Below are 18518 nucleotides of genomic sequence, written 5' to 3' on the forward strand. Positions count from 1 at the left end.
AGCCCTGCTTCCCCTGGCTCAGGTGACAATGCACCAGGAGTTTCCCCGGGAGGAAGTCCTGGTGGATGGGACCAACATCTCCTCGGAGGTGAAGGAAGGCTTCACCATCCACCGCCCCCGAGCCTCCCTGCTCTTTCCCATTGGGCCAGCCGAGGAGCAGGAGACAAGCCTCTACCAAGTGCATGCTGATCGACATCAACTGTGCATGGGCCTTGGGCTCTGAGTGGGCATGGAAGAGGCGGATGTGGGGAGAGAGAACTCTTGAGGACCCTTGGGTGTGAGGGCTGGGGTTGTTCGAAGCACCTCAATCCAAATCAGCTTTCAACAACACTCCATGTAGCCAACCAATTATCCAACCAACTAGCCAATCAGACATGGGGCTCAACTGCATCTTTTGGTCTCTTTATCCATCAATTCTCAATCAAGTCACACTCTTCCATTCACTCATCCATCTGTCCCTCCGAGAATTATGTAAACTCATTAGCATAACCACATATCCTTGACCAGTTCTGCTACCTCAACTTGTCCTCTCTCAATGTAACCATTCTACCCAATCCTTCCCTTCATCCATCTACCTATCACTCCAACCAGTCTAACAATCAGGTCAACACATCTGTCCCCATCTTCTCCCCGTCTTATCCATGGCAGACCCATCTTCTTCCCCCAAACCCACAACCCAAGCGTCCACAACAGTAGTCCAGCTAGGAGAGAACTTCAGTGGGAACTGCACAGTCGTGGGTGAGCCAGATATCACCGCAGACTTCACATGGGAGTATCCAGGGCAGAAGGTAAGGGGTGGCTGTCTGCACCATGCACATGGTGGTGCCGTGTTGGCACAGGGAGGTGGGAATGAGGGATTCCGAGGAGGGCCTATGAGGACTATGGCAGACTGGAGCCACAGCTGGACCCGGAGTGTGATGAGCCTGGATGCTAGCCCCAACTCTAACACTGCTTCTGGGGTCAAGTCACTTCTCTTTTCCAGGCTTCTATTTCCTCCTTTGTCAAACAGAGCTACTTCTCAGCTTACTATACAAGAACGTTAACTTATCCAACATAAGTATGGAGCTCCCACCACACGCCAGACGCTGTCCTAGGTACTAAGGCCACAGAGATGAGTCAAAACGAGAAACAGCTTCCTCTATCTGCAAGGTGACTGCATAAGCAGGGAAGAAGAAGTGGGAACCACAAACACGACCATGGAGGGGTGGCCAAGTGCTACAATGAGAACAAGACAGGGCAACAGACAGGATCCATTTAATGGGGAGTGAGGCCATCGACTCCTAGGGGACGTTCAAGCTGAGACCAGACTGAGCCCAAGCACAAAAAGATGGGGCTTGAGCAAGTGCACAGGCCCTGTGGCTGGGTGTCAGGAAATGGACCAAATGTATTAGCAACTGTTTCTGGGGCTGCAGCTGTGGGCCCAGACTTTTTCAAGGTGTTGTGGTGGTATTCCTTCCTCTTCCAGAACTTAATTGCATCCACGTCAAACATCTGGAGAACAGCTGTGCCAAACAGTATCCTACCGACACTGAGGACCTGAGAAGGCCTTGAAAGGGCCGCTAGAATCTGATATGCTCCTTGGAGGGTGGGTTTCAGGGAGTGGAAGGCCTCCAGGTTCATGGCAGCAGGACCAAGAGCAAGGGTGAGTGTGTCCCCCACACAAGACCCAGAGGCCTACCTGTCCACACTTCTGCCTCCTGAGAAGGCACAGGAAGGGTGAGGTAAGGCTGAGGAATTGAGGCATCACGTCCCAGGCTCCTGGGAACCACCGAGGATGTCTGAGCTGTGAGCTGACCGTATGTACGCTGGAAGGGAAAGGGCAGGGCCGAGAGAGCCACGAGCAGCTGGTGTTCAGTGCCAGGCCACGTAAGGAAAGTACAGGAGGAAGAAAAGAGGTGCTCGGCAGGCTGCGCCTTGTTGCTACGATCACACTTTCCGCAGCCCTCAGAGGGAGGCCGAGGGGACCAGCCAGGGTGCTCTGCTGCCCCTTAACTGGGGCGGTGTGTGCAGACCACTGACTGCCTGGGGGTTACGTCTGCGTTTCCTGCATGGGCTGAGAGCTGGAGTCACCCGACTCGGTCAAGGTGAGCCCCACAGAAACCGCAGGAGATAGAGAGGGATCCTCCTGCTCAGAAGAGCAAACTGGGAACCAAGAAGGGGAAGTGAATGCTTTGCTCTGCCAGGGTCTCCCCAGCCGTGTTCCTTGGGACGGCAGAATCCCAGCAAGTTCCCTCCCACCCTGCCCACTGCCCAGAAACGTGCACGCGGTGAAACACTGCCTCTCAGAGCCACCACCTGCTTGGAGTTTCTTTTTTCTTTCTTTTTTTTTTTTTTTGACAGGCAGAGTGGACAGTGAGAGAGAGAGACAGAGAGAAAGGTCTTCCTTTTGCTGTTGGTTCACCCTCCAATGGCCACCGCGGCCGGCGCGCTGCGGCCGGCGCACTGCGCTGATCCGAAGGCAGGAGCCAGGTGCTTCTCCTGGTCTCCCATGGGGTGCAGGGCCCAAGCACTTGGGCCATCCTCCACTGCATTCCCGGGCCACAGCAGAGAGCCAGCCTGGAAGAGGGGCAACCGGGACGGGATCCGGTGCCCCGACCAGGACTAGAACCCGGTGTGCCGGTGCCGCAAGGCGGAGGACTAGCCTAGTGAGCCGCGGCGCCGGCCCCGCTTGGAGTTTCCAAAGACACGTGCACACGCGAGGGAATCTGGGGTCAGTTTCCCTGTCTCCCCTCCGTGTTGCATTTTTGAGAATGGAATCCCCATCACCCCACTGGGAGAGGCAGCCCCTCTCGATATCCTTACAGAACCAGGGGGTCCCCAACCCCGCATCAGGAAATGCTGGTCCAGGCTGTCAGCTCGGGAACGTTCTTTGGGCGGTGGAGAGGATCCCAGCCTCTCTCCAGGGACTTGAGAAGCTTAAAGGTTTTCACAAAGAACCTGGCCTTTAAGCTGCTCTGGTGCCAGGCCGAGGTAGGACCCTGAGCAAGTCATTTCCCTCTCCCTACAAGGATGCACAGAGCCTCTTACCTGTCTGCTGTGGTCCAATTCTGAGATGGCACCTGATGACAGTTACTTTCTGTCCCCTGTGGCTGGGCCAGGCCCTGTCCATCAGCGAGAGGGCTGTGGTCCTCCAGCAGGGTCAAGTGCAGCCAGAGGCAGACAGCACCCTGCACGTGGAAGAAGCCCAGGCTGGGGATGCTGGTGTCTACACACGCTGGGCCACCAACCCTCAGGGCACGGGATTGGCCACCACCCGTGTCCGTGTGGCCTGAAGCCCTCGTGTCTCCCTTGCCACAGTGGGGGTCGGCTCCTGTGGCAGCCTCAGTGTTTCCAGGAAGGCACCTTCTCATTCAGGCCTTGTTTGCATCCCTCCCTTCACCTTCAGCCTCACTCCCTCCCATCCCATTCTGAGAGCCGTCCTTCAAGGTGGCCTTGGCTCAACCTCTGGCCCCACCTCTGAGGCTGGTGCAAAGCTAGGGCCAGTGGGCTCCAGGTCCTGCAGAGGGAGCCCAGAACTGCCGGTGGGCCCCAGAGGCCCTGGGATTTATTGAAAACAAGCAAAACCAAAACTGAAATCAAACCAAACAGCCAGGAGAAGTCCTTAGTCCTTTCATCTCCCAGGAAAACAGAAATTTCAAATAAATAAGATTCTGCAGGTTCTTTCTGGTTCCCATAGCTGTCCTGCCCAGAGGGAGGCTATGACCACACTTCATCTCCCCCGACTCACCCACAGGTTACGTGAGGGACACTCTTCCCCAGCCCTGCCCCTTTCAAAGAAAACCGTGCTTCTAAAGTGCACTCTGCAGCTTGAAGTGCTTGCTGGGGGGCGGGGGTGGAGAGGAGGGGGTTAGAAGCTTGGCCTAAGAAGTCTGGGAAATGCTGGATGCTTTGCTCCCTTCTTGCAAATTGGCAATGCACATTAGCATATTAAAGGTTCTGCCAAATCCTGCCAGTTGCAGATCTGTTTTATTTCCCACAATACTTGGCCACCGACTCTTTCCAGGTTGTGGCTGTGAATGTCCCATCAACTAGTGTCCCAGATGTGCTTTGGAGAAAGCTGCATGAACAAGTACACGTGTGCTTCCCTCCAGAGCCATCCCCCGGCTCCCACAGAATCTGACAGACCATGGCTCCAGGGGCAGCTCAGCACACTTCCCCTCCCTGGCACCGGGTCACACTTGAACTTCCCGGGCCTGGGTCAGGAGTGGGAAGAGGAGAAGTTAAGGCAGAGAGCAGGAGTAAGAAGGGTGTGGAGCTGGGGCAGGTAAGGGAAGGAGGAGAGGGGCCAAGTCACAGATCCACTCTTCCCAGCTCGGGCAAGAAGCCAAAGAGCAGCAGGATGACCCTCGGGTGGCAGGCAGGGTTGCGGTCCCGACTGTGGGATCCGCTCACCACCCGGCTTCCTCCTCTGTAGGGGAATGGGGCTCCCGCTCTGACTACTGAGGGTACTCAGCCCCACTAAGGTGGCCCAGGGGCCCAGGGGGCATGAGCCTAGGGGACCAGGAGGACTGAGGAGATGAGCTATGCCTAGGAAAGGCAGGAGGCGCTCTGGCTGTGGCTCCTGGGCCAAGCTGGCTGCCTGGCCCTGCCAGTCCCCAGGGCCTTCAGGGATTCCCTCCCTGCTGCTCAGCTGGCCCAGTCTGACTTCTGATTTGCAGGGTCTGCCCCCCCCGCTGCTGCAAACCCTAGTCTCACCTTCAGACACCACAGAGCCGTTCGACTCACTGCCCGAACCATCTTAGAGCAAGGGTAAACTGAGGCTGAGACAAGGCCAGGGCAGGGCTGGGAATCCCTACAGGAGGTTGACAAGACAGCGAATCAACAAGCTGGACCCAGGGGCATCTCCTCTTTTGCTGGCTGGCCCAAGGAGCACAGGTCGCCCTGGGAGAAGTCTTGGCCTTCCTGAGGGAGTCAGCAAAGCCCCGTGGGCAATTCTACAAGACGCACGCCCCCGGGGGACTCCTGGAGCACACGCCCTGGCTCCCTATCTCACCCCTCAACCCCCCATCTCCTTCCTTCCTGGGAACATAGCCAGTCCCCGCTGTCTTCTCCAGAAAGTCCTTGGAGAGAGCGGTGACCACAGGTGTCATGGCGGGCCCAGGCCCCACAGCCTAGGTGGCCAGGAAGGAGACCTCGGTGGGGGGAACAGAGGCCAGGGGGAAGGCAGAGGAGGCATCAGCCCCCAGGACCCGGAACAGCAGCTCCTCCTTCTCCTGCTGGAGCTGTTGCCGTAACTGTGACTCCTTCTCCAGGGTCTCGCGGGCCAGCAGCAGGTCCTCCGAGAGCTGCCTGTGGATGCAGACAGGGCCAGGGTTGCCTACTGGGCACAGCCGCTGCAGGGCCAACCCGTCCCTCCAGGAGCCTCCCCGACGTGGGCCGCCAGCCCACCCCAGCGTCCCGCCACCTTTGCTGTCTGTCTGGTGACCAAGGAGCTAGGGCTGGCAGGCAGACAATTCGCAGCTGCTCCAAATCCCTACTGTGTCATCCTGGACCCGTCATTGGCTCCCACTGAACTTTAGGTCCCTCCTGTGCAAAATGGGAATGATAACGAAAGAATCCAGGACTTGGAGGAACCAGAAGATCAGATTAGAGAACAGGTAAAGGATTCAATAAATCAGGACGCCCGTAGGAAGCCTGATCTCGCTGACAAAGCCTTGGCACTAGTTCATTCCACGAGGCCTGTGCAGCTCTGCAGGGCTGAGTGCCTCTTGCCCACGTTGGGCTTTCCCATGGAGCCCACTCAGCCAGACTGCAGACGGGCAGGTACAAATCGGGTACTGGGACTTCAGTTTCCAGGCAGAGCTGGTCGCTTGGGTTTCCTGACTTCCAAGGAAAGAGGAGCCAGATGCCTAGACAGGCACTAGGACCACCTGTTAATCCATCTCCCAGACTCCACTCAGACCCTCCCAATTGAAAGACCGAAAAAAAGGGTGAAGCTGGGTTGGGGTGAAGGAGCAGGGGTTGCTACCTCGACACCAGCCCCTGCTTCCGGGCTCGGACGTGGAGGTCCTCGTTCTCCTGCTGCAGGATTGTGATTTTTTCCTCCAACACCAGATTTTTTTCTTTCTGTAACAAACAAGAATGCGCTCGGAAAGCCGCCAAGCTCCCAGGGCACAGCATGTGCCGTCACTGCCCCCTGATCTGTGGTCCCTGAAACACTGATTCATTCTAGACTAGACAGGACATGTCACAGAGCAATATGGTAATTGAAAACAAAATAAACAGGGGCCGGTGCTGTGGGGCAATGGGTTAACGCCCTGGCCTGAAGCACCGGCATTCCATGTGGGTGCTGGTTTGAGTCCTGCTGCTCCACTTCCAACCCGGCTCTCTGCTATGGCCTGGGAAAGCAGTAGAAGATGGCCCAAGTCCTTGGGCCCCTGCACCCGTGTGGGAGACCTGGAAGAGGCTCCTGGCTCCTGGTTTCGGATCGGCGCAGCTCCGGCCGTTGCAGCCATCTGGGGAGTGAGCCAGCGGATGGAAGACCTCTCTCTCTCTCTCTCTCTCTCTCTACCTCTCCCCCCCCACCTCTCCTCTCTTTGTGTAACTCTGACTTTCAAATAATAAATAAATCTTTAAAAAAATATACAAAAACCCAGGGTGTTAGCAAAGGGCTGCCCACTTTTAATTTTGCCACCGGAGAGTGTCTGAAAGAGAACACAGGGACGAGCTTTGTGGCACAGTGGTTGCCTGCATCCCACATCACAGTGCCCGGCTGCTCCATGTTTTCCATCCAGCTGCCTGCTATCATGCCTGGGAAGCAGTGGATGGTGATGAAGCACAGGGTCCTGCCCTCCATGTGGCTTCAGCCTGGCCCAGTCCTAGATACTGCAGGCAACTGGGGAGTGAACCTGCAGATGCAAGATCTTCTCTGTCTCTCTGCCTAGAATAAAGCCCTGACAATCTCATATCACCATTATTCACAGAGAAAGGATATTCTGTATTCTCTAGAAGCCAGAAGAACAAGATTGATATAAATAAAGTTCAGTTTGTCTTTTATGTTCAACATAATTTACAGGGACTACGTGAGACTGTCTGCCTGAAATACAGGGTGTGTGGCACACAGGGCAGCGAGAGTTCTCCCAGAGCAACACGATCTCTGTTCAGATTTGGCTCTGGGTTTCTGGGCCATCTGCTCTCCTGGGGACAAGGCCACCTGTGTCCCCCACACCCACAGCTCCCCAGCCCTGTCCTTGTTGATGCTGGCCTTGCCTCCTTCCTCAGGCCCCGCCTGACACGTGACATCTGCCAATCTCTCCCAATAAGCCAGGCTGTCTGCCCCCAGCACTGCCCAAATGACAGCAACATTGGTGGTCAAGAAAAAGCACGGGACCTAGATGACAAGGAGCCACTGCTTGACCCGGACTGGCCACAGCCTGGCCCTTAGCTGGTCAGCACGGGCAGGAGGTGGAAGCTGGCTGGGAGCAGGCCAAGGTCTCCTCCAAGCCACCTCCCCTTCGGGCACTGAGCCGAGGAAACACCCCAAGGGCACAAGTCAAGCCCCAGCCTTGCCAGTCACAGACCACGGCTTCCAGGAGGAGCAACCGCTTGTCCAGCTCATGGATGCGCTCGTTCTTCATCTCGATGACGAAGTGCAGGCTCTCCAGCTCCTGCTCCCAGAACTGGCTGGGGCTCCCATAATCCTAGACAGGGATGCAGTGTGGCCTCATCAGAGAGCACGTGCAGTGGGGCGCGGGCTGCCCCCCCCTCATTCTGCCACCCATTCACTGCCGGACTTGTCCACCCCACTTCTCTCTCGGCCCATGCTAAGTGCTTACTGTGCTTAATCTCGTTTCACCCAAAGAACACCGTGGGAGGTGTGCACCAGCACCTTCACAGACAGGGCAAGTGCAGTTGAGAGGTGAGTGGCCTGTGCCAAGAGGTGTTTACTATTTGCACCCAGCTCGGAGTGCAGAGCCTGGGCACTTTACTGTCTCACACGCCTCCCTCTGAGCCTCACCTTCTCCTTCAGGGAAACGAGGACCCTCTTGCTTCGAGACCCTTTAGAAGGTAGGGGTGTCAACTTGGAGCCGTGGTCCTAAAGAGCGGCCAGACCTCCCTGCTGCCCGACCTTGGCCTCCCTGAAGACTGAAGGAGAAAAGGCCACCTACCTGGATGTGCTTCCTGTAGTCTCGGCTGAGGATGGACTCCTCCACCCTCTTCATCTTGGCCTGGAAGACCTCCAGCTGGGAGGTCAGGCCCTTCATGGTCTCCTGGGGAAGTGGGCAGAGAAAACATGACCACAGCCTGGCTTGTGTGGGCTGGGGGTGGACAGCACCGCATCCCAGGAGGGAAGATTCTGAGTTCTTCAGTCTGTCCCACATAATAACACAGGGCGAATCGACTCCAACACACCGCCCTAACTCTCGCTATACCACATGTGATCACTTCTCATACCTAGGCACTGTGTCCTGTAATCAAGGCCAGTGTTAGCTTGTCATTCAAAGCTTGTCATTCAAAGGCCGGCGCCGTGGCTCACTAGGCTAATCCTCCACCTGCGGCGCCGGTACACCAGGTTCTAGTCCCAGTCAGGGCACCGGATTCTGTCCCAGTCGCTCCTCTTCCAGTCCAGCTCTCTGCTGTGGCCCGGGAGGGCAGCGGAGGATGGCCCAAGTGCTTGGGTCCCTGCACCCGCCTGGGAGACCAGGAGGAGGCACCTGGCTCCTGGCTTTGGATTGCCGCAGCACGCCGGCCATAGCGGCCATTTCGGGGGTGAACCAACAGAAAAGGAAGACCTTTCTCTCTGTCTCTCTCTCTGTCTAACTCTGCCTGTCAAAAAAATAATAATAATGGCTGGCACCGCGGCTCAGTAAGCTAATCCTCCACCTTGCGGCCCCGGCACACTGGGTTCTAGTCCCGGTCGGGGCGCCGGATTCTGTCCCAGTTGCCCCTCTTCCAGGCCAGCCCTCTGCTGTGGCCCAGGAGTGCAGTGTAGGATGGCCCAAGTGCTTGGGCCCTGCACCCCATGGGAGACCAGGAGAAGCACCTGGCTCCTCGCCGCAGTACGCCGGCCGCGGCAGCCATTGGAGGGTGAACCAATGGTAAAAAGGAAGACCTTTCTCTCTGTCTCTCTCTCTCACTGTCCACTCTGCCTGTCATAATAATAATAATAATAATAATAATAATAATAAAGCAGCCCATCTAACCATGCTCCGTGAATGATCCAAGTCTCATCTCCCACTGCTCGCCTCCACGCACTCTCTCCTCCGCCAGGTGTCACACTACTCCCTTCACCTCCAACGTTTCCCCTGCCTGCAATTTCCTCCAGCGAAGCCTTGACCATTACTTTCGGCACCGAGCTCACCCCCTTACAACGGCTCCTGTGCGCCCACCTTCTAGTCCTTGCCATGCCTCCAGCCTCTCTTTCCTTCTCCAACTCCACACCCCAGGCACCCTGAGCTTCTTAGGGTTCTCAGGTCCTCATTTTCCCCTCTTCCTCCATGGCTTTGAGCACATTGCTTTTTTCTGCCTAGGTCACTCTCCCTGCCTTTCTTTCACCTGGAGAATTCCAACACATCTGTCAGGTTCCTGCTGAGATCTCACTGTCCCTAGGATGTCTCCCCTGAGCAGCCGAATTGAGTGAGTGCCTCTGTCCAAGCTTCCATAGGTCCCTGGGAGCCACCAGGACCACTGTGGGTCAGGCAGTCTCCAAGATCCCCACAACAATCCCTGGGAAATTAAGGCAAACCTAATCTCAAACAAGTCCTCTTCAGCTAATAGCCTGGTCGCCAGATCAAGGGGCCTGGGTCCAAGGAAGACACCTCAGTAGCCCACGCCTAGGTCAAGGCCAACATCTGGGGCTGCTCTGGGGACTCTACGCCACCTTCCTGCCAGTCCTCCCTTTCCCACGGACAGCACCCAGCCCCTCTCACCTGCAGGACAGCTTCGGCTTTTTGGAAGGACTGGGTAAGGGCTTCTCTCTCTTGTTCATGTGAGGCCTGGAGAACTGTAGGGAAGAGAGACCTCCATAAGCTTAGACACTTCTCAGAGCCTGCGGTGGCCATCTGGGGCCCCTGGCAGCGAGGGGTGTGGGAACGGTCTTATTCAGCCTCGTGTCTCCTAGGCTTGCCTGGGGGCTATGCCAGAAACGGAGTAGGGACTTAATAAGTGGGCATGGAAATGGAGATAAATTATAGCCTGGGAAGAAAGGAGAGCCCTACCAGGTCGTGTGTATCACTCATGCTTCACGGAGGCTACGACCCAAAGGCCGTGAGCACTTTTCACCATGGACCCTATGAGGCCACAGAAAGTGCACGGGGCCAGCGCTTCGTCAGCTGTGTTGGCTCTTTCCCGAAACCATGAAATCACTGGTTGTCCAACCAAAGCACAAAACTGGTACGTACACCAGCTTTGTGGCCAGGAGATCCGGCTGGTTCTGGCTCTGCTTCTCCCAATCAAGGGACCCTGAGAAGATCATGTCAAATATCTCACAGCCTGGAAGCCTCATTTGTAAAATGCGGCCAGCGAGCCTGGCCCAGCCCTCTTGTCACTGTGACCGGAGGCTCCCGGGAGGGAAGGATGGGCCAGGGCTTCCCACACAGGGCAGAGCTACCCAGAGCTGGAACCGTCATCGCTCCCCAAATCAGTGCAGCTTTACTTAGCATCCCACCTCTTCCACAGAGTTCCGGTAGGAAATTCCACCCTCGTTTTAGAGAATGACTAATCAGTGGGCAGGACGGGAACCAGACAGAGAGGACAAGAATGGAGAGTGGAACTGAGTCAAGGGGCCGGGGGTACAGTAGCGACACAGAAGAGAACCTTCCGTAACATAAATGCAACACAGCTGTCAAAGCTGCCCAGGCCGGTTGTATACAAATGACAGCCTTAGGTTTTGAAAAATCCAGCCAAAGTTGTTAATTGATGGAGACAGGCTCTCGTTCTAGGTAAGGTAGTGGCGACACGCTCTACCCAGTCTGTCCTGCTGCACACAGCGATGAAACCTGACAGAATGAATAGAACAGTGATTTGGGGACTTTGGAAAGTAAACAGCAGTGGCAGATTGGGCAAGAACAGAATGTGAAGTATCACAGAATAATCAGATTTTTTAAAAAAATGATTTATTTATTTATTTATTTCAGAGTCAGAGTTGGGGCCGGCGCCGTGGCTCACTTGGTTAATCCTCCACCTGCGGCACTGGCATCCCATATGGGTGCCAGGTTCTACTCCCAGTTGCTCCTCTTCTAGTCCAGCTCTCTGGTGTGGCCCAGGAGGGCAGTGGAGGATGGCCCAAGTGCTTGGGCCCTGTACCCACATAGGACACCAGGAAGAAGCACCTGGCTCCTGGCTTCAGATCGGCACAGTGACGGCCATGGCGGCCATTTGGGGAGTGAACCAACAGAAGGAAGACTTTTCTCTCTGTATCTCTCTCTCTCACTGTCTATAACTCTACCTGTCAAATAAAAAAATAAAATAAAAAAAGAAAGTCAGAGTTACACACAGAGAGAAGGAGAGGCAGAGAGAGAGAGAGAGAGAGGTCTTCCATCTGCTGGTTCACTCCCCAGGTGGTTGCAATGGCCGGAATAGGGCTGATCCAAAGCTAGGAGCCAGGAGTCTCTTCCAGGTCTCCCACATAGGTGCAGTGGCCCAAGAACTTGGGCCATCCTCCACTCCTTTCCCGGGCCATAGCAGAGAGCTGGATCAGAAGTGGAGCAGCCAAGACATGAACCGGCGCCCATTAGGGATGCCAGCACTGCAGGCAGCAGCTTTACCGGCTATGGCACAGTGCTAAGCAGCAGATTTAAACAAAACCCAGAGACTTATGTATTCAAATATTAAAAAATGTGTAGGATACCATACAAAGGTGCTCAGCATAAAACAGGAAAATCTCAACCTGGCCAAGAAAAGATGTTCTAAGGATGTGATCCCTGAGGCGCCAAAGATGTTGGAATAATCAACTCTTTATGGCACCCAATATATAAATGCTCCAGGGAGGGGCTGGCGTTGTGATGCAGTGGGTTAAGCCGCCACCTGCGACGTCAGAGTGCCATGTGAGCGCTGAATCAAGTCTCAGCTGCTCCACTTCCAATCCAGCTCCCCGCTCATGCACCTGGGAAAGTTGCAGAGGATGCTCCAAGTGCTTGGGTCCCTGCACCCACAGGGGAGGCCCAAATGGCGCTCTAGGCTGCTGACTTGGGCCTTCTTCTCAAGACTGTGTTCATCCCCACTTCTTAAGGAAAACAGATTAGAAAGAAAATGGGCAGAGGGGCTGGCCCTGCAGCGCAACAGGTTAACGCACTGGCCTGAAGCGCAGATATCCCATATGGGTGCCGGTTCGAGTCCCGGCTGCTCCTCTTCTGATCCAGCTCTCTGCTATGGTCTGGGAAAGAAGAAGATGGCCCAAGTCCTTGGGTGCTTGCACCCACGTGGGAGACCTGGAAGAAGCTCCTGGCTCTTGGCTTCGGATTAGCGCAGCTCCGGCCATTGTGGCTATCTGGGGAGTGAACCAGTGGATGAAAGACCTTTGTCTCTCTCTCTACCTCTCACTGTCTGTAACTCTGTCTTTCAAATAAAATAAAATAAATCTTAAAAAAAAAAGAGAGAGAGAGAGAAAATGGGCAGAGCCTCAAGGACCTCTAAGGCAATCCGCGATGTCTAACATTTGTGTCATCAGAATAAAAGAAAAGAAAGGGTGCAAGGAAGAAAACTTATTTGAAAAGAAAAACTTGAAAAGTTTGTTGAACAGTTGCATCCTTTTCAAATTTGGCAAATTGTAAAGCTACGATGAAAGTAGCTCACTGAACCCCAAAGTAAACCAAAAGAAATCCACACCTTGATATGTCGCTTCTGAAAATCCACACCCAGAAAAACAATCGGAAATGGAAACAGACAAAAAGTACTTGTAGGGAACAAAAGTTTCTTCATCAGAAATCTTAGGAGAGTGGAAGGAAGAAGAAAATTTTGAAATTGCTCAAATGAAAGAGATCAAGACACTCTCAGCCGAAGGGAAAGTAAGAACTCATCACTGGCAGGCCTGCTCGAAATGTTAAAGGATCTTCTTTGAGTGACACCAGAGAAAAACCTGGAGGCTTGGGAATATGAGAAGACAACAGGACTGGTAACTGTAACAGATGCTTCTTCTCTTGAGCTCTTCTGAAAAAAGATTTACTTACTGGGAAGCATGGAGGTAGGGGAATGGAAGGAAGGAAGGAAGGAAGGAAGGGAGAGAGACACACAAAGAAAATCCATCCCCTGGTTCACTCCTCAAATGCTGCCAACAGCTGGGACTAGGCCAGGCTGAAGCCAGGAGCCCGGAGTTCCCAGGGTCTCCTATGGGGTGGCAGGAACCTGAGTACTTGGGCCCTCAGCTGCTGCCTTCCCAGGTGCATCAGCCGGAACCTGGATTAGAAAGGGAGGAGCAGGGAATCCGATATGGGATGTGGGCATCACAAGCGGTGGCTTTGCCCGCTGTGCTGCAGCGCCTGCTGCTTCTCCTGAGATTTGTAAAGATCACTGATGAAGAAGAGCAAACAGGATAACACGGCCTGATGAGTATTCAGTGTGTGCAGATGGAATGTGTGTACGACAAGTACAATGAAAAGGGAGAGGGAAGACGGAGCTGCTGAGGGGACGGCTTCCACATGCCCCGTAGAGCTAACACGTTAACTCTCAGCAGCTGGTGAAGTAAATATATAGTAATCCTTAGAGCAATCAGTGAAAAAAAATCCAAGGAGACGCAGTAAGAAAGATGACAGATAAGTTTAAAAGGCATACTAAAAATGTCCAAATACTCCAAGAGAAAGCAGTACAGGAGGAACAGAGGATTAAAAACAGAAAGACCAAACAAAACAAATACTAAAACGATAGGCTGAATGGTCTGAACATCTCAAATCAAGTAAACAGTAGGCTAGAAGGGATTTTTAAAAATCCCAGCTATTAATAAGAAACCACTTCAAGGGGTTGGCGCTGTGGCATAATGGGTTAAAGCCCCAGTCTGCAGCACCAGCATCCCATACGGGCGGCGGTTCAAGTCCCGGCTGCTCCTCTTCCGATTCAGCTCTCTGCTGTGGTCTGGGAAAGCAGTAGAAGATGGCCCAAGTCCTTGGGCCCCTGCACCCACATGGAAGACCTGGATGAAGCTCCTGGCTTCGAATCAGCTCTGGCCGTTGCAGTCATTTGGGAGTGAACCAGCAGATGGAAGACCTCTCTCTCTCCAGCTCTACCTCTCTCTGTAACTCTTTTGTCTTTCAAATAAATAAAATAATTCTTAGAAAAAAAAGAAACTCACTTCAAATGTATGTCCTAGGTAGGATAAAAGTAAAAGAGAAAAAGAATTAATAACCAAAAGAAGCTATACTGGCTATACTAATCCAGATGAAGTAAAAGAAGCACCAGACAAGGGCAGTCACAGTCAGTGACATTACTTCTCTTCTGTAGTCAATAGACAGAAAGCCAGCAAAGAGAAAGCACTGAACACCTCCAGGAACCTCGTGATGGATGAGATAGTCAACCTGGGGCTGGTGCTGTGGCACAGTGGGTTAAGCTGCCACCTGCAGTGCCAGCATCCCACATGGGCGCCAGTTCGAGTCCTGGATGCTCCACTTTTGCTGCCTAGTAATGTGTCTGGGAAAGCAGTAGAGGATGGCCCAAGTGCCTGGGCCCCTGCACCCACATGGGAGACCCGGAAGAAGCTCCTGGCTTCTGGCTTTGGATCAGCCCAGTTCCGTTGTTGTGGCCATTTGGGGGAGTGAACCAATGGATGGAAGACTTCTTTCTTGTCCCTCTCTGCCTCTGCCTCTCTGTAACTCTGCCTTTCAAATAGATAAATAAATCTTTAAAAAAAAAAATAAAATAAAATAGGCTGGAGCTATGGCATAGTAGGTTAAGCCTCTGCCTGTGGTGCGGACATCTCATATGGGCGCTGGTTTGAGTCTCAGACACTCCTCTTCCAATCCAGTTCCCTTCTCTTCTTTTTTTTTAGAGGAAAGGTTTATTGTTGGGTTGGGGGAAGGCCGACAGGCTAGAGGGAGAGGGCAAGAGAGTAAGAGAGAGAGCACGTGTGTGGGAAGCAGGCCCTGTTACACGTTTGCCAGGGTGGGGGGTGAGGGGGGAGCAGGGAAGTAGGAACAGGGAATCCCATTAGGGTGGGGGAAGAACTGACACCTGTGGTTGGGCCATCTGGTCCCCTGACTCCTAGCAATGGTGGTGGGGGCTACAGCCTAGGATGATGTCCAGGATGTAAATTGTGCCACAGATAAGACTGCGCCATTTTACTAACATTCCCCCTTTTTCTTTTTTATAAAGCAACTGCTGTATGGGATTACGCCAGCCCCAAAGTTCAGGAGGGGTGAAGGGACGATGATCTGTCCTTAGAGCTACTTCCTGCTGACATGGGGCTCCAGCTCCATTCTAACGCACCTGGGAAAGCAGCAGAAAATGGCCCAAGTGCTTGGGCCTCTGCACCCAGAATCTCGGGGCTCTTGGCTTTGGATCGGCCCAACTCTGCCTGTTACGGCCATTTGGGGAGTGAATCAGCAGATGGAAGACCTCTCTTTCTCTCCCTTTCTCTGTAACCCTATATCTCTCAAATAAATTAATTAATTATTTTAAAAATAGAATTGCTAAAATAAAAAACAGTGGGGCCGGCGTTGTGGTGCGGCGGGTTAATGCCCTGGCCTGAAGCGCTAGCATCCCATATGGGCGCTGGTTTAAGACCCAACTTCCAATCCAGCTCTCTGCTATGGCCTGGGAAAGCAGTGGAAGATGGCCCAAGTCCTTGGGCCCCTGCACCTGTGTGGGAGACCCGGAAGAAGTTCCTGCCTCCTGGCTTCAGATCGGCGCAGCTCCGGCCACTGCAGCCATCTGGGGAATGAACCAATGGATGGAAGACCTCTCTCTCTCTCTCTGTGTAACTCTGACTTTCAAATAAATAAATAAATAAATAAATCTTTAAAAATAAATAAATAAATAAATAAAAAACAGTAACAAGAAGTTTGGCAAGAGGAAAGGACTGTGAAACCCACACGTCACGGATGGTAATGTAAAGAGGTAATTATTCTGGAAAATAGTTAGCCATTTGTCATAGAGCTCAGCAAACATATTGTATGACCTGTCAACCCCACTTCAGTTACCTAAGAGCAGGGAAAGCTTCCATTCCCACAAAACCTGTGCCTGCTTGTTAAGGACAGCTCTCTTTCAGGCTGGAAGCCACCCAAATCAGTGTCTTAGAAGTGAACGAGTAAACAGTGGAATACAACTTCACAGTGCTACAGCGACTTATGGACACGAGCAACAAGTTCAGTCACAGTGAGTTAAAGAAGCCAAGATATTCTCCAAAAGCCAATACCATTCATTTGTATAATAGCTTCATAAAGACAAACTAGAATGATGGAGACCAGACCAGCGCCTGCCGGAGGTCAGCTCAGGGAGGACAGAGGCTAGTCTCAGAGGGCTTTTGGGGGGCGGCCGACTGTTTTGTAGGGGCACATGTGGGGCTGGCATGGTGGTTCAGCAGGTTAAGCTGCTGCCTGCAGTGCTGGCATCCTGTATCTGAGCGCCTATTTGAGTCCCAGCTGCTTCACTCCTGATCCAGCTTCCTGCTAATGTGCCTGGGACGGCATCAGAAGCTGACCCAAGGTCCTGGGCCCCTGCACCCATGTGGGAGATGCAGATGGAACTCTGGGCTCCTGGCTTCGTCCTGGACTAGTCCTAACCCCTGCAGCCAGATAGGGAGTGAACCAGCAGATGAATGATCTCTCTCTCTCCTTCAAATAAATTTTTACAAATCAATCCTCAAATAAAAATCTACACATATGGTAGAACTTATGGAATTGTACACTAAAGTAAAAAAGGGTCAATTTTAACTATATGTTAATTAAAACACACACACACACACAAATAGAAAATTTCAGACAACAGAGTGCTATTGAACATAGAAAACCAGCACCAGTCTCTCCCAGTGATCTGTGTATCTTCCCCCCAAAAATGAAATCCCATATAGTTCCTCTGTGCTATGCTCCTATTCCAAGTGATAAACACGTTGGAGGTGCTTCACACAAAGGTACTTCATACAAGGACACTTCAAAAAGTTCATAAAAATCCAAGTACAAGGTTAAGTTGATTTTGGTGCATGAAAAATTTTAAATTCATGCCTAGCATTTTCATAATGTGTACTTTACATGAAGTTTTTGAAGATCCTGCTTTTGTGCCAAGCAATTTAAAAATAATTGTACAGGAACTCTGAATGATGGGGAGAACCTGAGACAGGTAACAGTCTCCCAGCTGGCTTTTACAGTAGAACTTTCCCTCATCAGTACACTGTAACACTCAGCAGAACTCCAAAGCAATTTGTAACAGGATGTGTTAATACTGAAATGCAACTCTTCAAATCCCCAGGCAAGGGTTTTAATCCTATGTCAAAATGTTTTCTGCTAATGTTGCAATGTTTCAAGACTTTTTTTTTTTTACAGGCAGAGTGGACAGTGAGAGAGAGAGAGAGAGAGAAAGGTCTTCCTTTTGCCGTTGGTTCACCCTCCAATGGCCGCCGCGGCCAGCGCGCTACGGCTGGCACATCGCGTTGATCCGAAGGCAGGAGCCAGGTGCTTCTCCTGGTCCCCCATGCGGGTGCAGGGCCCAAGCACTTGGGCCATCCTCCTCTGCACTCCCGGGCCACAGCAGAGAGCTGACCTGGAAGAGGGGCAACCGGGACAGAATCCGGCGCCCCGACTGGGACTAGAACCCGGTGTGCCAGCGCCGCTAGGCGGAGGATTAGCCTAGTGAGCCGCGGCACCGGCCTCAAGATTCTTAAAACTGCTCAGACCTCCTCTGTGCAAGCTGTTCCATTTTTGGGATTCTAAGGACGTAAACTGGGATGTGCACACATCTTTATGTGAAAGGCATTTAGGGCAGTGTTTGTTAGAATACTCAAAATCTAGATGCCTGCACTCACAGAAAACAATGAAAACCAGGAATGTAACGTTTTAGCCTTTGTAAGTATTTTAGTAGCAGCATCACTACTTGGAAAAGCATTTAATACAAGGCTGAATGGAGGGGCCAGCGCTGTGGCAGAGCAGGCAAAACCACTACCTACAGTGCCAGCATCCCATAGGGGCGCCAGTTCAAGTCCCGGCTGCTCCACTCCTGATCCAGCTCTCTGCCATGGCCTGGGAAAGCAGTAGAAGATAGCCCAAGTCCTTGGGCCCTGCACCCACGTGGGAGACTGGGAAGAAGCTCCTGGCTCCTGGCTTCGGATCTGCACAGTTCCGTCCTTTGTGGCCAATTGGGGAGTGAACCAGCAGATGGAAGACCTCTCTCTCTGCCTCTCCTTCTCTCTCTGTGTAACTCTGACTTTCAAATAAGTAAATAAATAAATCTTTTTAAAAAAGGCTGAATGGAAAGAACAGGATATAAAATTTTACATATGAACTAATCACAACTGTATTTTAAAATGATAAATTCTTTTGGAGAAAAGTCATGCAAACACTGATGAGGAAAGGTAAAATCAGTTACAGCATTTTTGAGGTAAATTTGAACAGCGTCAGACTACACACAACCTTCTTCAAAGATAAACAAACGGTCTGCAAGTA

At 52.6% G+C, this 18518-nt stretch overlaps 1 protein-coding gene across 3 annotated transcripts in view; it reads right to left on the bottom strand.

The window, feature by feature from the left end:
• Positions 1 to 3947: 3947 nt before the first annotated feature.
• CCDC69 (coiled-coil domain containing 69) overlaps positions 3948 to 18518 on the bottom strand; it is a 35439-nt gene continuing 20868 nt past the window's right edge. For all 3 annotated transcript variants that reach the window (XM_008255430.5, XM_089336116.1, XM_089336115.1), the window contains 5 exons: positions 9870 to 9943; positions 8109 to 8210; positions 7521 to 7640; positions 5969 to 6066; positions 3948 to 5289 (listed from right to left, as the gene is read on the bottom strand). In XM_008255430.5, the coding sequence (XP_008253652.4) occupies positions 5112 to 5289; positions 5969 to 6066; positions 7521 to 7640; positions 8109 to 8210; positions 9870 to 9943 (572 nt within the window). In that variant the 3' untranslated portion in view covers positions 3948 to 5111. The remainder of the gene's footprint in view (positions 5290 to 5968; positions 6067 to 7520; positions 7641 to 8108; positions 8211 to 9869; positions 9944 to 18518) is intronic.

Source organism: Oryctolagus cuniculus, chromosome 6 (genome assembly GCF_051225735.1).
Source record: "Oryctolagus cuniculus isolate XC-2025 breed Fujian yellow rabbit chromosome 6, ASM5122573v1, whole genome shotgun sequence".
Classification (NCBI taxonomy): Eukaryota; Metazoa; Chordata; class Mammalia; order Lagomorpha; family Leporidae; genus Oryctolagus; species Oryctolagus cuniculus.